Raw genomic sequence first — 18,999 nt, 5'->3', positions numbered from 1 at the left:
AGAGCTAAAATTTGATGTCTTGGCCAAAGTTTACTCAGCTGGTCTGTCTGAGTCATTGCCACACCCTAAGATATTCATTCTCTGTTTATTCATTCAACACCTATTTATTGAATGCTTACTTTTAGATTTTTAAATTTTTGTTTTAGGCTGGGTGCAGTGGCTCACACCTGTAATCCCAGCACTTTGGGAGGCCAAGGCGGGTGGATCACCTGAGGTCGAGAGTTTGGGACCAACCTGCCCAGCATGGTGAAACTCTGTCTCCACTGAAAATACAAAAATTAGCCAGGCATGGTGGCAGACACCTGTAATACTAGCTACTCAGGAAGTTGAGGCAGGAGAATCGCTTGAACCCGGGAGACAGAAGTTGTGGTGAGCCGAGATCGCACCACTACACCCCAGACTGGGTGACAGAGTGAGACTCAAAAAAAAAAAAAAAAATTGTTTTACAAGTACCACTTCTACATTAGAAAATAGCAAGAAGCAGGGGGGAAAAATCACCCATGATTGCATTTATCACAAGTTTTTTTTTTTTTTTTTTTTTTTTTTTTTTTTGAGACAGAGTCTCGCTCTGTCACCCAGGCTGGAGTGCAGTGGCTGCATCTCAGCTCACTGCAAGCTCCGCCTCCCGGGTTTACGCCATTCTCCTGCCTCAGCCTCCTGAGTAGCTGGGACCATAGGCGCCCGCCACCTCGCCGGCTAGTTTTTTGTATTTTTTAGTAGAGACGGGGTTTCACCGTGTTAGCCAGGATGGTCTCGATCTCCTGACCTCGTGATCCACCTGTCTCGGCCTCCCAAAGTGCTGGGATTACAGGCTTGAGCCACCGCGCCCGGCCTTTTTTTTTTTTTTTTTTTTTTTTTTTTTTTTTTTTTGAGACAGAGTCTTGCTCTTTTGCCTAGGCTGGAGTGCAATGGCATGATCTTGGCTCACCACAACCTCTGCCTTCCAAGTTCAAGCAATTCTTCTGCCTCAGCCTCCCGAGTAGCTGGGATTACCGGTGCCCGCCACCATGCCCAGCTATTTTTTGTATTTTTAGTAGAGATGGAGTTTCACTATGTTGGCCTGGCTGGTCTCAAACTTCTGACCTCTTGATCCACCCACCTCAGCCTCCCAAAGTGCTGGGATTACAGGCGTGAGCCACCACACCCGGCTCACAAGTCTTAAATAGTAGGTTAATACAATATATTCCTTCCTTCCTTCCTTCCTTCCTTCCTTCCTTCCTTCCTTCCTTCCTCCCTCCCTCCCTCCCTCCCTCCCTCCCTCCCTCCCTCCCTCCTTTCTTTCTCTCTCCCTCTCTCTTTCTTTCTTTTTTTTTTTTTTTTGAGACAGTCTTGCTCTGTCACCCAGGCTGGAGTGCAGTGGCCGGATCTCAGCTCACTGCAAGCTCCGCCTCCCGGGTTTACGCCATTCTCCTGCCTCAGCCTCCCGAGTAGTTGGGACTACAGGCACCCGCCACCTCGCCTGGCTAGCTTTTTGTATTTTTTAGTAGAGACGGAGTTTCACCGTGTTAGCCAGGATGGTCTTGAACTCCTGACCTCGTGATCTGCCTGTCTCGGCCTCCCAAAGTGCTGGGATTACAGGCTTGAGCCACCGCGCCCGGCCCTTCCTTTCTTTCTCTTTCTTTCTTTCTTTCTTTCTTTCTTTATTTCTTTTTCTTTCTTTCTCTTTTTTTTTTTTTGACGGAGTCTTGCTCTGTCGCCCAGGCTGGAGTGCAGTGGCACGATCTCGGCTCACTGCAAGCTCCACCTCCCGGGTTCACACCATTCTCCCACCTCAGCCTCCCAAGTAGCTGGGACTTCGGGAGCCCACCACCATGCCCAGCTAATTTTGTTTTTGTATTTTTAGTAGAGATGGGGTTTCACCATGTTAGCCAGGATGGTCTTGATCTCCTGACCTCGTGATCCACCTTTCTCGGTCTCCCAAACTGCTGGGGTTACAGGCGTGAGCCACCGCACCTGGCCATTATCCTCTTTTTTTCCTATGAACTCCTTCTTTCACTTTTTTTTCTTTTGGAGAGAATCTTGCTCTGTCACCAGGCTGGAGTCCAGTGGCATGACCTCGACTCACTGCAACCTCTACCTCCAGAGTTCAAGAGATTCTCCTGCCTCAGTCTCCCAAGTAGCTGGGACTGAAGGCGTGCTCCACCATGCCCAGATAATTTTTGTGTTTTTAGTAGAGATGGGGTTTCACCATGTTGGTCAGGATGGTCTCAATCTCTTGACCTCATGATCCACCCGCCTTGGCCTCCCAAAGTGCTGGGATTCCAGGTGTGAGCCACCGCGCCCGGCCTAGAGATGGGGTTTCACCATGTTGGTCAGGATGGTCTCAATCTCTTGACCTCATGATCCACCCGCCTTGGCCTCCCAAAGTGCTGGGATTCCAGGTGTGAGCCACCGCACCCAGCCCTTCCTTCACTCTTTGTGTGTTTCTTTTTTGTTGTTCTTGAGTCGGACTGTCAACCTGTTCCCCAAGCTGGAGTGCAGTGGTCGATCTTGGCTCACTGAAACCTCTGCCTCCCAGGATCAAGCTATCTTCCCACCTCAGCCTTTTGAATAGCTGGGATTACAGGCACACACCACCACGCCTGGCTAATTTTTGTATTTTTAGTAGAGACATGGTTTCACTATGTTGGCCAGGCTGCTCTTGAACTCCTCTCCTCAGGGGATCCACCTGCCTCGGCCACCCAAAGGACTGGGATTACAGGCATGCACCACTGTACCCAACCCCCTCACACACACATTTTTTAAAACTAAGTTGAGGTCCATAGCACACGTTTATTTTATTTATTTATTTATTTTTTAGATGGAATTTCGCTCTTGTTGCTCAGGCTGAAGTGCAATGGTGCAACAGCTCACTGCAACCTCTGCCTTCCCAGTTCAAATGATTCTCCTGCTTCAGCCTCATTTTTTAATCTCGTGCTTTTATTGTTTGTTTATTTAGCATGTTAACATAATACTTTTCCAATTTCATTAAAAATTCTTGGCCAGGTGCCGTGGCTCATGCCTGTAATCCCAGCACTTTGGAGGCGGAGGCAGGAGGATCACCTGAGGTTGAGAGTTCGAGACGAGCCTGACCAACATTGAGAAACCCCATTTCTACTAAAAATACAAAGTTCGCCAGGCATGGTGGTGCATGCCTGTAATCCCAGCTACTCGGGAGGCTGAGGCAGGAGAATCGCTTGAACCCAGGAGGCAGAGGTTGCAGTGAGCCGAGATGGAGACATTGCCCTCTAGCCTGGGCAACAAGAGCAAAACTCCATCTAAAAAAAAAAAAAAATTCCTCACAAATGTAATTTGTAATGGCTGCAGAAAATTTCAACTCCGAATGTACTGAGTCCTAATCAGTTTCCTATTGTTGGTATAATTTCCAGGTGTTTTGTTTTTGTTCTGCTATTAATAAATAAAACTGAGATGAATACTTCTGTAGCAATCTTGATCCTTATTTTAGATAATTTCAATTTCATTCCTCCCGTTTCTTGAATGCTTCCTATGGTCAGGTGCTGTGCTGTGTGCTGAGTATAGAGGAGGTAGGGCTGAGATAGGTGTGACCTTTGCTCTTGCAAAGCTGATATCCTAAGTGCTGGACAGATGCTAAATGTGCAAAGAAACCCAATACTTGCAGATGGTGCCAGGTACTACCAAGGAAAGAAATAGGGTGAGTGACAGAGTACCTGGAAAGGGCACTGGCCAGCTTTTTTGGTCAGGGGGGTCAAAGCAAACCTGTCTGGAGATGAGACAGGTCAGGAAAATCAGGGCAGGGGCCAGGGTAAGGCAAATGTGGTGCCTAGAGCCTCATTTTTCTTTTTTTTTGAGACGGATTCTCGCCCTCTTCCCCAGGCTGGAGTGCAATGGCAGGATCTCGGTCCACTGCAGCCTCTGCCTCCCAGGTTCAAGCAATTCTCCTGCCCCTCTTTCTTTGTTTATTTGAGTAGCAGGGATTACAGTACAGCCTCAAATTCAAGGAGGGATTCACTCACAGGCTTGCACAAATGCAAAGTTGGCTTTTGCATGACTCTGTGAGTAGGCCCCTCCTTAAATTTTGCACCCTCAGCAACTCCATCACCTGTCACTTTGCTAGTCCCAACCCAGATGGGAACAAATGCAGGAAAGGCATTCCAGATAGCGGGAACAGCAAGTGCAAAAATCCAGAGGCCAGAAAGGCTTGGTGTGTTTCAGGAACAGAAACTCGGTTCCCGTGACTGAAATGGAGTAGGGAAATCCTAATGCAACTGGAGAGGCAGAACCACTAAAAGGAAGAAGAAAAAAATGTTGGAAGTTATGAGAGTTGCTCACGTTTGATTCATTTGATTTATTTTATCGAGGTGGAGTTTCACTCTGTCACCCAGGCTGGAGTGCAGTGGCATGATCTAGGCTCACTGCAACCTCCACCTCCTGGGCTCAGGTGATTCTCTCACCTCAGCCTCCCAAAGTGCTGGGATTACAGGCATGAGCCACCACGCCCCACCTGAAGCAATTTCTTTGTTGTCTTTTTTTTTTTTTTTTTAACTTCTCCCATAGAAATAATTAACCCTCAAAAACACTCAGTGTTGACAAAGGGTGGTGTGAGGACACAGAAAGTATCAGAGTATCATTGGCAGAAACTTTCTGGAAAGCAACTTAACAGTCTGTATCCAAAGACTTAAAGTCATTAAAGCCTTTTCCCCAATAATTCCACTTCTGGGAATCTATCCTAAGGAAATCTGCCACAGCCAGAGTGATTTTTTCTGCCCTCTTAAAAATGGTCTCATCCTGTTGCCCAGGCTGGAATGCAGAGGCACCATTATGACTCACCACAGCCTGAAACTCCTGGGCTCAAGCGATTCTCCCACCTCAGCCTCCCAAGTAATTGGGATCACAGGCACGTGCTCCACATCCATATGCCTAGTTGGATACTAATTTTTTGTTTTTAATTCTTTTTTGAGATGGAGTATTGCTCTGTCGCCCAGGCTGGAGTGCAGTGGCCGGATCTCTGCTCACTGCAAGCTCCGCCTCCCGGGTTTACGCCATTCTCCTGCCTCAGCCTCCCAAGTAGCTGGGACTACAGGCGCCCGCCACCTCGCCCGGCTAGTTTTTTGTATTTTTTTTTAGTAGAGACGGGGTTTCACCGTATTAACCGGGATGTTCTCGATTTCCTGACCTCGTGATCCGCCCGTCTCGGCCTCCCAAAGGGCTGGGATTACAGGCTTGAGCCACCGCGCCCGGCCTCCATTACTGGGATTATAGGCATGAATCACTTCAACCAAATGATTTTCTTTTCTTTTCTTTTCTCTCTTCTCCCCTGCCCTCCCCTGCCCTCCCCTCCCCTGCCCTCCCCTCCCCTCCCCTCCCCTGCCCTCCCCTCCCCTCTCCTCCCCTCCCCTGCCCTCCCCTGCCCTCCCCTCCCCTCCCCTCCCCTCCCCTGCCCTCCCCTCCCCTCCTTATTTCTTTTCTACAGTCTTGCTCTGTCACTCAAGCTGGAGTTCAGTGGCACGATCTCGGCTCACTGCAACCTCTGGCTCCCGGATTCAAGCAATTCTCATGCCTCTGCTTCCCTGAGTAGCTGGGACTACAGGCGTGCTGCCAACATGCCTGGCTAGTTTTTGTATTTTTTTTGGTAGACGGGGTTTCACCATGTTTGCCAGGCTGGTCTCCTGACCTCAAGTAATCCATCCACCTCAGCCTTCGAAAGTGCTGGGATTACAGGGTCAGCTACGCATGGTGCCCCGTCTTTTCTTGTTCTTCTTCTCCCTCCGTGCGTCCCTCCCTCCCTCCCTTCCTTCCCTTCCCTGTAGCCCAGGCTGGAGTGCAGTGTCAGGATCATAGGTCACTGCAGCCTCCACCTGCTGGACTCAAGTCATTCTCCTGCCTCACCCTCCGGAGTTCCTGGAACCACAGGCACGCGCTACCACGACGGCTAATTTTTGTATTTTTTGTAGTTCTCATCATTTAGAACCAGCAGGGATTGGTGGCCATAAGGAGTCCAAGGTGGAGGGGATATGCGTGTGTGTGGAGGTATCAACTCCTCATAATCTTCAAGTACTTTTGGTAAAAATTTTTAATTGCACAAGTGATATATAAAGACATTTTCTTTGCAACATAAAATGATAGGTTAAGACTCCTTATGCAGATAAGTTTTAGATATATGTTTAAGAAGCATCCTGGCCCACCTTTTACAAAATGTGTGTGCATTCACGTTATGCATCAGATGCTTTAGGGAATTTTTTCCCTGGGGCATGGGGCATGTCATGGAGTAGACGGTCAGGTACGTCTCCTCTACACAGCTCCTTCCTTCCTTCCTTCCTTCCTTCCTTCCTTCCTTCCTTCCTTCCTTCCTTCCTTCCTTCCTTCCTTCCTTCCTTCCTCCCAGCTTCTTTCTCCCTCCCTCCCTCCCTCCCTCCCTCCCCTCCCTCCCCCTCCCTCCCTCCCTCCCCCCCTCCTTCCTTCCTTCCTTCCTTCCTTCCTTCCTTCCTTCCTTCCTTCCTTCCTTCCTTCCTCTCTCTTTCTTTTTTTTTTTTTTTTTTTTTGAGACGGAGTCTCGCTCTGCCGCCCAGGCTGGAGTGCAGCGGCCGGCTCTCAGCTCACTGCAACTTCCGCCTCCCGGGTTTACGCCATTCTCCTGCCTCAGCCTCCCGAGTAGCTGGGACTACAGGCGCCTGCCACGTCGCCCGGCTAGTTTTTTGAATTTTCTTAGTAGAGACGGGGTTTCACAGTGTTAGCCAGGATGGTCTCTCTTTCTTTCTCGGAGTCTCGCTGTGTCGCCCAGGCTAGAGTGCAGTGGCGTGATCTCGGCTCACTGCAAGCTGCGCCTCCTGGGTTCACCCAATTCTCCTGCCTCAGCCTCCTGAGTAGCTGGGACTACAGGCGCCCATCACCACGCCCAGCTAATTTTTTTGTATTTTTAGTAGAGACGGTTGTTAGGGAGGATGGTTTCTATCTCCCGACCTTCTGCTCTGCCCGCCTTGGCCTCCCAAAGTGCTGGGATTACAGGCGTGAGCCACCGTGCCCGGCCGCTCGCTCTTTTCTTTTCTTTCTTTCTTTCTTTTTTTTTCTTTTCTTTTCTTTCTTTCTCTTTCTTTTCTTCTTTCTTTCTTTCTTTCTTTCTTTTTCTTTCTCTCCTTCCTTCCTTCCTTCTTTCTTCCTTCTCTCCCTTCCTCCTTTCTCTCCTTCCTTCCTTCCTTCCTTCCTGCCTCCCTCCCTCCCTTCCTCCCTTCCTCTCTCCCTCCCTCCCTCCCTTCCTCCCTTCCTCTCTCCTCTCTCTCTCTCTCTCTCTCTCTCTCTCTTATTTTTTTGAGACAGAATTTCGCTCTTGTTGCTCAGGCTGGACTGCAATGGCCTGATCTCGGCTCACTGCAACCTTGGCCTACTGGGTTCAAGCGATTCCCCTGTTTCAGCCTCCCGAGTAGCTGGGATTACAGGCGCCCACCACCATGCCCGGCTAATTTTTGTATTTTTAGTAGAGGCCGGGTTTCCCCATGTTGGCCAGGCTGGTTGGAACTCCTCACCTCAGATGATCCGCCCACCTCGGCCTCCCAAAGTGCTGGGTACAGGCTTAAGCCACCGCGCCCGGCCCCCAGCTTCTTTCACCAGCAGAAGACGGGCAAGCCTTAGGGTGAGAGGACTTCAAAGCACATTTCACATTGCAGAGGACAGGGCTTGGTGGTCTTGGATACTCCCTTCCCTTCCATTATTTAGTTTTTTTCATTGTGAAGAAATGGTAAAAGGTGCCAGGACTCGATGGGCACATTTCAGGTGGAGGTTGGGAAGGTGGATATCAACCTCCTCTCGATCTTACTATTTTCACTTTCCACCCCGCCCCGTAGACAGTGGGAAGACTGGCGCACGTGAATCCAAGGGCACGCCTGTGTGCGCGCGCACCCCAGGGTACCAGCCCCTCCACACTGCAGGTCCTGGATTGGACGCTGTTTACACCTGACTGCCCGGCCCTCGGGGGGTCCGGTGTTTTCCCAGGAGCGTTTGGGAGAAAAGTGTGTGGCCGCGGTAGTGGAGATCCCCTGTCCTAGGATTCGTCATCGCGGTGCCCAGACTTCGGCGCCGTCCACGAGCCAGGGGACGTGGGGGGCGGGGCGGCCTGCTATCGGCCCCGCCTCTCTCGGCCCCGCCCCGCCGCCGACAGGACCCGCCTCTCTCCCCAGGCCCGGCGGGCGCCGACCACGCCCCTCGCTCCCAGCATGCCGTGCGACAGCGGCGGCGCGGCGGGCGGAGCCGGGAGGCGGGGAAGCAGTGGCCGTGTGAGCGTGAGGAGCTGCCGCCAGCGCCTGCTCCTCATCGTCCTCGTCCTCCGGGGCCCCGGCGTCGTGGGCCGCGCACGGCCCTGGAAGCGACGTCGCCTCCCCTTCATCTGCCTCTCTCTCACCGCGCCGCTCCTGCCTCGTCGTCCTGCGCTGCCGGCTCAGGCGGAACCCGGAACGGCCGTCCTCTTCCCCCGCCCTCCGCCGCCGCCTCCTCCTCCTCCTCCTCCTCCTCCTCCTCCTCCTCCTCCTCCTCCTCCTCCTCGGCTTCCTCCTCAGCCCCGGGCCGGAGCGGGGTGTCGGCGGCGGCCGGTTCGGGCGGCGACTCGCGCTTCTTTGGGCGGCGGCGCTTGGCCATGTCGTGTCGGGGAAGGTAATGAGCCGCAGAGCCCCGGGGTCTCGGCTGAGCAGCGGCGGCGGCGGCGGCACCAAGTATCCGCGGAGCTGGAATGACTGGCAACCCAGGTGGGTGACCGGCCCGGGCCCCCGCCCCGACCTCCCGGGCTCCGCCTCGGGCGGGCCGAGGCCTAGGGCCGCGGGGCTGGGAGGCGCGGCCTAGGCCCTCCACCACCCGGAGCCGGGCGCGGCTTCCTGGGTCTCCTCCGCCCCGGCTAGGGGAGGAAGGCCGCGGGGAGGCGAGGCCTAAGTGCCTCCCTTCCCTGCTTGTTCAGCCCGGGGCTGGCACTGGCCTAGGATCGGGACTAGGAGGTGAGAAAGAGGCAGGGGTGGAGTGGGGGGCATTCCAGTTACCGCCTTCCTCCGACCTGTAGTTGGGAGATCCCGAGAGTCCAGGACCCTCCCTGTTACTCATTCACTTTCTCAGTTCCCCACTCTTTGAGCCGCCACGTGAGAGACCTTCTAACCTGTGTCCCTTTCTGTGACCCCCACGTGTTAATATTGAAAAAAACAAAACAAAACTCCAGCTAAGGCATTGCTCTGACTTTAGGCAGGACATTCATTAGTGGAGCGTGAGATGAGATTGTGGTGACTGTTAATGGGATCGACCCACTCGGATCTTGGGAGATGAAAGTTTTCCCTAAGTGCAAGGCCGATTACTCTGGTGAATCTAATTCATACCTGGACACTTGAGTGAACTCTTTGGGCACCCACTTAGAAGTCTAGAGAATTTCCTCTTTTATGGAGGATTTGATCTCAGACAGTTTTGGGGCTTAGATTTGAATATATTAGGAACATTAACTTTTTAAATAAATGCAATTTTCCTGCCTTTTTGATCAATTTGGGGGGGCAGTTGTGCCTAATTTAGGACTGATTTATTCTAACCTCTCTTACGAAATAAATGCTTCTATTCAGAGTCTGTTTGGAATTTAACCCAATGCTTAGAACTCCTTAAATGTATATAAATATATTTTAGGGGCAAGGGATTTATGGAACTTTCCTACTTTGGAGCACAATTGTATTGTAATTGTCCAGAAACTGGCCAAATAAATGTAGATCGCACAAGTTGTTGGGAAGGCCTTTTGTTTCCCGATAGTTACATGTAATTCCAGCCGTATTTGGAAATAATTTGGTAAGATGTTAGAATGTAACATTTGAAGACTCGTTAGAAAAATCGTTAAAATTGTCTTTGGCTAATGGGTGGTACACATCTTAGTCTGTTTAATATGCCTTTCCAAATACTGTGTCTGTTGAGAATTGGTTTATATAACTAGATGACTTTAATAATTAGTGCCTGAGTCTAGAATTGAGGTGTTTAGTCGTAAAAAAAATTTTTTGTTTGATAAACATAGCGTTGAGTTGTGTTGTACCACTTAAGAGTTTGTGAGTGCTTTAAATAAAATTAGTTAAGTAGTTTTTTCTGTGATTGACATGCTTAGTTTTGCCTTTGTATTGAAATGTGTGAAATTTGATTTTATTTTCTGGCATCTAACAAATTAGGTGGTAAACGAATGACGATTTTCTATTATTTTTCAGTATTGTGATCAGTATAAGTATATAAGAGAATTTAGTAACCTTTTAGAAGAATAAAGTGCCCTTCTCAAATAGTCTCCTAGAGCTTTTGGAAAAGTGTAAATTGTAGTTTGTAGTTCTAAATAAATAGAGAAGAGTTGCAGCCACGTGCTGGGGCCTCCTGACTTCATTGCTGACAGGTATGAAGCCAAATGGCTTATGTAGTTATGGAATATGTACATGAGCTATTAATAAATATTATCCATGCTGTTTCTTTCAAGTGCTTTATTTCTTGGCTCTAGGGGAGGGGCAATGGGGGAAGGGAGGAGCTTACAAGAAAGCTTACAAGGTTTCTTTGAAGCTGTGCTTTGTAACGAAGTTTCAGAATGTAACGCCTTGGTAGACGATACTGTGAGATGCATTTGGTTACAGGGAGTAACAATTTGTTAGGATATTGGAAAGATTTGATTTTCTTCTGTTGTAGAAGGAACGGGGAACTGTGGACATACCCCATAGCATAACTTGATTTGTTTCTAAGATTGTCATAGCTGATTTGTTAGTCAATAAAAATACCTTGGATGTTTGCCAAGTCATAAATTTTCATTAGTTGAATTTGAGGTTATTCTGTCCCCTATTCAGAAAGGTGACAGACTCCAGGTAACTGACAGAGCGGATCTTGATCTTGCTTCTTGCTTAAAGGAAGGTTTAGAATTTAACCCAATGCTTAGAACTCCTTAAATGTATATAAATATATTTTAGGGGTAATCGATTTATGGAACTTCAGATGCAGGCACGTTTATTGTGGTTCATCTGAATAATTTTGATTAAAAAAATTTTTTTTTTGCTTCTTATGTACAGTTTCGTCCCTGCTGTTTTGGTTCTGTTTTCCTTGATTTAAGCTTTTTTTTTTTCCCCCCTGAGATGGAGTCTTGCTGTGTCTCCCAGGCTGGAGTACAGTGGCGCAGTCTTGACTCACTGCAGCCTCTGCCTCCCGGTTTCAAGGAAAAATTCTCCTGCCTCAGCCTCCTGAGTAGCTGGGATTGCAGATGCCCAGTTAATTTTTGTATTTTTAGTAGAGATGGGGTTTCATCATGTTGGCCAACCTGTTCTTGAACTCCTGATTCAGGTGATCCGCCTGCTTTGGCCTCTCAAAGTGCTGGGATTACAGGTGTAAGTCACTGCACTCAGCTGATTTAGGCTTTTGAAAAAGCAACACTTGTTGGTTTCTTTTAGTGTTAGTTTGCCGGTTGGTGTGGAAAATGACTGTTGAGTCAATTTTGACCACACATGATAACTTCACACATACTGACAGGAAGTGTTCCAGGTGGCTGAATATGTGAATGTCATATGGCAAGAGAGCAAACCCATGTTCCATGGAAGCATACTTCCAACAGTAAGCATTTATATGGCACTGCCTTTTAGTCTTCCTTTTCATTCACTGTGCTCTCAGTCAACTCTTCTGTAAATTTTTTTGAGACAGGGTCTTGCTGTGTCACCCAGGCTGGAATGCAGCAGCACAAATACTTGGCTAACTTCAGTCTCGATCTCCCAGGCTCAAACCTCCTCCCTCAGCACCCACAAGTAGGTGGGGCTACAGGTGCTTGCCACCAGCCCGGCTCATTTTTGTATTTTTTGTAAAGATGGGGGTTTCAGCATGTTGCGTAGGCTGGTCTTGAACTCAAGCAATCCACCCGTCCTCAGCCTCCCAGAGTGTTGAGATTACAGGTGTGAGCCACCACACCCGACATTTAAGAATGGTTGAGCAGGCTGGGCATGAAGTGAGACTCTGTTTCAGAAAAAGAGAGAGAAGACCAGGCGTGGTGGCTCACGCCTGTAATCCCAACACTTTGGGAGGCTGAGGTGGGCGGATCACCTGAGGTCAGGAGTTCGAGACCAGCCTGGCCAACTGACATGGTGAAACCCCGTCTCTACTAAAAAAAAAAAAGAAAAAAAATTAGGGGGATGTGGTGGTGCATGCCTATAATCCCAGTTACTCAGGAGGCTGAGGCAGGAGAATCACTTGAACCTGAGAGGCGGAGGTTGTAGTGAGCGATATCACACCACTGCACTCCAGCCTGGGCAACAGAGCAAGACTCCTTCTCAAAAAAAAAAAAAAAAAAAGGTTAAACAATTAAACAAATGAATAGTCTTAGGTCAGTTGTATTATTTGAAATCTGTGGGTTCCTCACACATAAAGTTGAGAAGGTTTTGGGAACCACTGGACACCTCTGGTTTTTTCCATATGAAGAAACAGGAGTGGTGGCTTCTTAGATCAAAGGAATGTCTAACCTATGGAATTTGCCCTCTTTACTCCTCTTCCCTAAAAAAATGACCTATCATTGCCAATAGCTAAAGTCTGTCATTTTTTCCACCTTAGTTTGGAAGATAATCTTCTAGTATCAATCAAGATAGAGATCAGAATGATGTTTTAAAATTAAATGTGTAATTCATAATTGTACATTTTAATATTCTAACGTGACATTGATTAATTTGACATTGGAGTCAAATAGATTGATTGATTCAACAAAGAAGAGAAAGCATTCAAGTCAGCAGAAAACAAGTAGTTTCCATTTGGGGTGTTAGGACATTAATTGTGTAACTGGTCTTATATGTTTAGTAGTAGATCTATATTGAGTGTCTTACTGTGTTCAAACTTAGTATCTTTCTATACTTCTTTCCTTAAAGGATGGGCTGGGTGCGGTGGCTCAAGTTTGTAATCCCAGCACTTTGGGAGGCCGAGACAGGCAGATCACAAAGTCAGGAGATCGAGACCATCCTGGCTAACACAGTGAAACCCCACCTCTACTAAAAAACATACAAAAAACTAGCCGGGTGAGGTGGCGGGCGCCTGTAGTCCCAGCTACTCAGGAGGCTGAGGCAGGAGAATGGCGTAAACCCGGGAGGTGGAGCTTGCAGTGAGCTGGGATCTGGCCACTGCACTCCAGCCTGGGCGACAGAGCGAGACTCTGTCTCAAAAAAAAAAAAAAAAAAAAGAAAAGGATAAAACTGTATAATAAAAACACCTTCCAATTTTGGTAGATTCTAGACAGATCAAAGTATTCAAAAGTACACACATCTTCTGTATTGTGAAAGACCAAAAAATGGAAATATGTTGTGAAATTAGAAAAGCTGTATACTAGTATGTCTGAGGTTGTGAGAAGCTGGATTTTTGAAACCGGAGTTGTCTATTCAGCCTTTTATCAGTCTGTACTAAGTTTGGTGTCCATAGGTACATAATATAGGGAAATACATAGAGGATAAAATTCAGTGAGGTTACATATTTTATAGCTATTAGGTAGGTGCAAAATATTAGACACCAGTCTAATATTAAATGGAACTAGAGTTAAATAGAATTCAGTGATTGCCAGTTCTGTTCCACAGATTTCAAAGTACACTAAGGAAAATTTCAACAAATTGCATATGGCTGTTTTACGTGGGGGAAAGTAAAACACCCATAATAAACTAAAAAATAAAAAGTAAAACTAAAGTAACGTTTGTTTTTATGTTTTTAATTTCTTTTTTCTTTTCTTTCCTCTTTTTTGAGATATGCTCTCGCTCTGTTGCCCAGGCTGGAGTGCAGTGGTGCAGTCACTACTCACTGCAGCATTGATTTCCTGGGCTCAGGGGATCCTCTCACCTCAGTCTCTTGAGTGGCTGGGACCACAGGTGCATACCACCACACCTGGCTAATTTAATTATTTTTCCTCTCTCTTTTTTTTTGAGACAGTTTTACTTTATCGCCCAGGCTGGAGTACAGTGGCACAATCTCAGCTCACTGCAACCTCCACCTCCTGGTTCAATTGATTCCCCTGTCTCAGCCTCCTGAGTAGCTGGCAATACAGGCGCATGCCACTACGCCTGACTAATTTTTGTGTTTTTAGTAGAGATGGGGTTTCACCATGTTGGCCAGGCTGGTCTTGAACTCCTGACCTCAGGTGATCCACCCGCTTCGGCCTCCCAAAGTGCTGGGATTACAAGCGTGAGCCACCACGCCTGGTCTCCTCTCTCTTTTTCTGAAGCAGAGTCTTACTCTGTTGCCCAGGTTGGAGTGCAGTGGAACTATCTCAGTTCATTGCAACCTCCACCTCCTAGGCTTAAGAAGTCCTCCTACCTCAGCCTCCCAATAGCTGGGACCATAGGTGCATGCCACCACGCCCAGCTACTTTATTTATTTATTTATTTTTGTAGAGACGGGGTATTTATTTATTTATTTTTGTAGAGAATGGGTTTCGCCATGCTGCCTGGGCTGGTCTTGAATACCTGGGCTCAAGTGATCCTTCCTCCTTGGCCTCCCAAAGTGCTGGAATTACAGGTGTGACCCACCATGCTTGGCACACTAATTTTTTATTTTTATTTTTTTGTAGAGATGGGGCCTCCCCATGTTGCCCATGCTGGTGTCAAACTCCTACTCCATTATGAAATAAGACATTCCTTATGAAACACTTAGTAATTGTATCTTTAAGTTGAACCTTCCCCCTACCCCAACTTTTTTTTTTTTTTTTTTTTGAGACGGAGTTTTGCTCTTGTTGCCCAGGCTGGAGTGTGCAATGATGCAATCTCGGCTCACTGCAACCTCTGCCTCCCAGGTACAAGTGGTTTTCCTGTCTCAGCCTCCTAAGAGCTCGGATTACAGGCATGTGCCACCATACCCGGCTAACATTTTTATATTTAGTAGAGGCGGGGTTTCACCATATTAGTTAGGCTGGTCGTGAACACCTGACCTCAGGTGATCCACCTGCCTCGGCCTCCCAAAGTGCTGGGATTACAGGTGTGTGCCACTGTACCTGGCCTTTTTTTTTTTTTTTTTTAAGACATGGTTTCACTGTGTCTCCCAGGCTGGAGTGTAGCGGCACAATCTTGGCTCAGTACAACCTCCACTTCCTGGGTTCAAGCGATTCACGTGCCTCAGCCTTCTGAGTAGCTGGGACTAGAGGCGCATGTCACCAGGCCCAGATAATTTTTGTATTATTAGTAGAGACAGGGTTTCACCATGTTGACCAGGCTGGTCTCAAACGTCTGACCTCAAGTTCCCACCTTGGCCTCCCAAAGTGCTGGGATTACAGGAGTGAGATACTGTGCCCGGACCCCCCAACCCCTTTTGTTTTGATTCCTTTATAAATTAGTATAATAGAAGGTTTTTTGTCTTTTTTTGTTTTTTTCTAACAGGTAATAAAATACTCCGATTCAGTAAATATTGATGCTTCGAGCAATATATATATATATGTATATTTATATATTTATATATATTTATTTATATATTTATATATATTTATATATATATTTGTATATTTTTTTGAGATGGGGTCTGACTGTGTTGCCCAGGCTGAAATGCACTGGTGCAATCTTGGTTCACTGCAACCTCAGCCTCTCAGGTTCAAGCGATTCTCCTACCACAGCCTTCCGAGTAGGTGGGATTACAGGCATGCGCCCCTACCCCTGGCTAATTTTTGTATTTTTAGTAGAGACGGGGTTTCACCATGTTGAGCAGGCTGGTCTCGAACTTCTGACCTCAAGTGATCTGCCTGTCTTGGCTTCCCAAAGTGCTGGGATTACAGGCATAAGCTACTGCACTGGGTCACGGCCAGGAGTTTTATGACTTGTAAAACCAGTATCTTCAAGGAGACTGTAAGTTATTATGGGAGATAAGGACTTTGTAAAGGGAAGAGCATGTGGATTTTGTGATATAATTCTCAGTCTTCCTTCCTTTCTCTCTCTCTCTCTCTCTCTCTCTCTCTCTCTCTCTCTCTCTCTCTCTCTCTCTCTCTCTCTCTCTGTTTCTTTTGGAGAAAGAGGCCAAGGCGGGCAGATCACCTGAGGTCAGGAGTTCAAGACCAGCCTGACCAACTTGGTGAAACCCCCTCTACTAAAAATACAAAAATTAGCTGGATGCAGTGGTAGGCACCTGTAATCCGAGCTACTCGGGAGGCTGAGGCAGGAGAATCGCTTGAATCCCGGAGGTAGAGGTTGCAGTGAGCCAAGTTGATGCCATTGCACTCCAGTCTGGGTGACAGAGCGACACTGTCTCAAAAACAAAACAAAAGGCCGGGCGCGGTGGCTCAAGCCTGTAATCCCAGCACTTTGGGAGGCTGAGAGCGGCGGATCACGAGGTCAGGAGATCGAGACCATCCTGGCTAACATGGTAAAACCCTGTCTCTACTAAAAAATACAAAAAACTAGCCGGGCGAGGTGGCGGGCGTCTGTAGTCCCAGCTATTCAGGAGGCTGAGGCAGGAGAATGGCATAAACCCGGGAGGCGGAGCTTGCAGTGAGCCAAGATAGCGCCCCTGCACTCCAGCCTGGGTGACAGAGCGAGACTCTGTCTCAAAACAAAACAAAACAAAACAAAACAAAACAAAAAGCCTGGAGAGTCAGAGGAGAGAAAGTTATATGGTTAAGTACGGAGCAGTGGGGTGATGGAATTGGTCTGTACAATTTTGACTGTGAATTTGGGGGAGAATCTCCCCCCTCCAAAATAGAAGAAAATTACATTAAGGCCAGGTGCAAGTTGTCGGTGTGTAGAGGAATTGGGTACTTATCAGGAGTAATACAAATAAGAGGTGAAGCTGAAGCACTGGGTTGGGGACCCTGTTGTAGGCCTTGAATCATAGTTCAAGTGTGTGTGTGTGTGTGTATGTGTTTTTGGGAGGCTGGGGTGGGTGGATTTCCTGAGGTCGGGAGTTCGAGACTAGCCTGACCAACATGGAGAAACCCTGTCTCTACTAAAAATACAAAATTAGCCGGGTGTAGTGGCGCATGCCTGTATTCCCAGCTACTTGGGAGGCTGAGGCAGGAGAATTGCTGGAACCTGGGAGGCGGAGGTTGTGGTGAGCTGAGATTGTGCCATTGCACTCCAGCCTGAGTAACAAGAGCAAGACTCCATCTAAAAGAAAAAAAGAGTGTGTGTGTGTGTAAGAGTGCGTGCATGCGCATGATAGAGAGATCGCAGTGGGAGGCAGGTAATAGAAACAGTATAGAGAAGGGGCTGCTAAGGACCTGAGTATTATGTTTATATTTAACAATTTAAGATAAGGCTGTGTGCAGTGGCTTACACCTGTAATCCCAGCACTTTGGGGAGGCCAAGGCGGGTGTATCACCTGAGGTCGGGAGAGACCAACCTGACCAACATGGGGAAACCCTGTGTCTACTAAAAATAAAAAATTAGCCGGGCACGGTGGCGTATGCCTGTAATCCCAGCTATTTGGGAGGCTGAGGCGGGAGAATCGCTTGAACCCGGGAGGTGGAGGTTGTGGTGAGCCAAGATCGGGCCATTGCAGTCCAGCCTGGACAACGAGTGAAACTCCCTCTTAAAAATAAATAAGGCCGGGCGCGGTGGCTCACGCCTGTAATCCCAGCACTTTGGGAGGCCGAGACGGGCGGATCACGAGGTCAGCAGATGGAGACCATCCTGGCTAACATGGTGAAACCCCGTCTCTACTAAAAAAAAAAAAAAATACAAAAATAAATAAATAAATAAATAAATAAATTAATTAATTAAGATAAAAATACTCAGCTCAGTATCTGAGAGTTTCCATAAGCAAAAGCCCTTCATTCCCTTCATTTGTTATCTGGTGTTGATTGAGGATGATCACTAAAGTGATACTTTTTATCTGCTCAATCTTCATGTTAGACACGTGTGGAATGTCATATAAGTGTCGTATAAAATAGAGTGTGGTCCAAGCTGGGAACATTGAATTGTCACAATTCTTGGTAGGGTTTTCTGCCTTTGTTACCTGACACTTGTTCTTTATCCTAATCACCTAAAACAAATCCCTGAGGCTCCTTTCATTGGACCACCCTTAATGGATTCACAGGAGCTGTTTGTTATCTTTTCACGTTGTCATCATTTTGGTTACCTATCTTTGACTATCTTGAAGTTTTTCAGAGCCCATTTTATTTTTGGAACTATAAAATGAAACATACTTCCCCTTGTATAGAGGCCTAATAGTAAAGAGTACAGAAATTTTGTGGTTTCATATGTATAGGAAACGCTCCCTTATTCTGTGCTATTTATTTATTTATTTATTTATTGAGATGGAGTCTCTCTTTTGCCCAGTCTGGAGTGCAGTGGCGCTATATCGGCTCACTGCAAGCTCTGCCTTCTGGGTTCACGCCATTCTCCTGCCTCAGCCTCCCGAGTAGCTGGGACTACAGGCGCCCACCACCATGCCTGGCTATTTTTTTGTATTTTTAGTAGAGACGGGGTTTCACCGTGTTAGCCAGGATGGTCTCAATCTCCTGACCTTGTGATCCACCCACCTCATCCTCCCAAAGTGCTGGGATTACAGGTGACAGCCACCGCACTTGGCCTGTTTTTTGTTTCTTTAATATAGAGTATAACTTAACTAAGTTCTTGTAGTGTTCGCTCAAGCAGAGATACTTGGTTTTATACTGTTATTCTTTTCCATCTTATATTAGTTAATCGAGTGTACTTTTCCTTTTTAAATTGAATTCTCTTTTGAATTATATTGTGATGCTTCTTTGAGATAAAATTTATGTATGTATAGTTTTTTTTTTTTTTTTTTTGAGACTAAGTCTCACTCTTGTCCCCCAGGCTGGAGTGCAGTGGTGCGATCTTGGCTCACTGCAGCCTCTGCCTCCTGGGTTCAAGTTATTCTTCTGCCTCAACCCCCCGAGTAGCTGGGATTACAGATGCCTGCCATCATGCCCGGCTAGTTTTTGTACTTTTAGTAGAGATGGGGTTTCACCTTGTTGGCCAGGCTGGTCTCGAACTCCTGACCTCAGGTGATGATCGCCTGGGCCTCCCAAAGTGCTGAGAGTACAGGTGTGAGCCACTGCGCCTGGCCTGTATAGGTCTTCAGGAAATTTTGACAAATGTATACACCTGTGTAACCATGACCTCAGTCAAG

The 18,999-nt window shown here is 47.4% G+C and overlaps 2 protein-coding genes across 6 annotated transcripts in view; one reads left to right on the top strand and one right to left on the bottom strand.

Moving 5' to 3' along the window:
* Positions 1–7,423: 7,423 nt before the first annotated feature.
* On the bottom strand, positions 7,424–8,583 carry LOC104664911 (translation initiation factor IF-2-like). The gene is made up of 2 exons (XM_030924448.1): positions 8,513–8,583; positions 7,424–8,424 (listed from the first exon to the last, which is right to left on the bottom strand). Exons 1-2 carry the CDS (start codon positions 8,581–8,583, stop codon positions 8,004–8,006), a joined length of 492 nt encoding a protein of 163 aa, XP_030780308.1. The 3' UTR covers positions 7,424–8,003.
* Positions 7,857–18,999, top strand: part of LOC104667848 (SMG1 nonsense mediated mRNA decay associated PI3K related kinase) — a 120,102-nt gene continuing 108,959 nt past the window's right edge. For 4 of the 5 annotated variants that reach the window (XM_030925055.1, XM_030925058.1, XM_030925056.1 and 1 more), the window contains exon 1: positions 7,857–8,690. In XM_030925055.1, the coding sequence (XP_030780915.1) occupies positions 8,602–8,690 (89 nt within the window). In that variant the 5' untranslated portion in view covers positions 7,857–8,601. The remainder of the gene's footprint in view (positions 8,691–18,999) is intronic. The other variant, XM_030925057.1, reaches the window with a different exon arrangement.

Source organism: Rhinopithecus roxellana, chromosome 20, assembly GCF_007565055.1.
Source record: "Rhinopithecus roxellana isolate Shanxi Qingling chromosome 20, ASM756505v1, whole genome shotgun sequence".
NCBI lineage: Eukaryota > Metazoa > Chordata > Mammalia > Primates > Cercopithecidae > Rhinopithecus > Rhinopithecus roxellana.
Note: the sequence above shows the minus strand (reverse complement) of the source record. Positions and strands in the feature narration are given on the sequence as shown.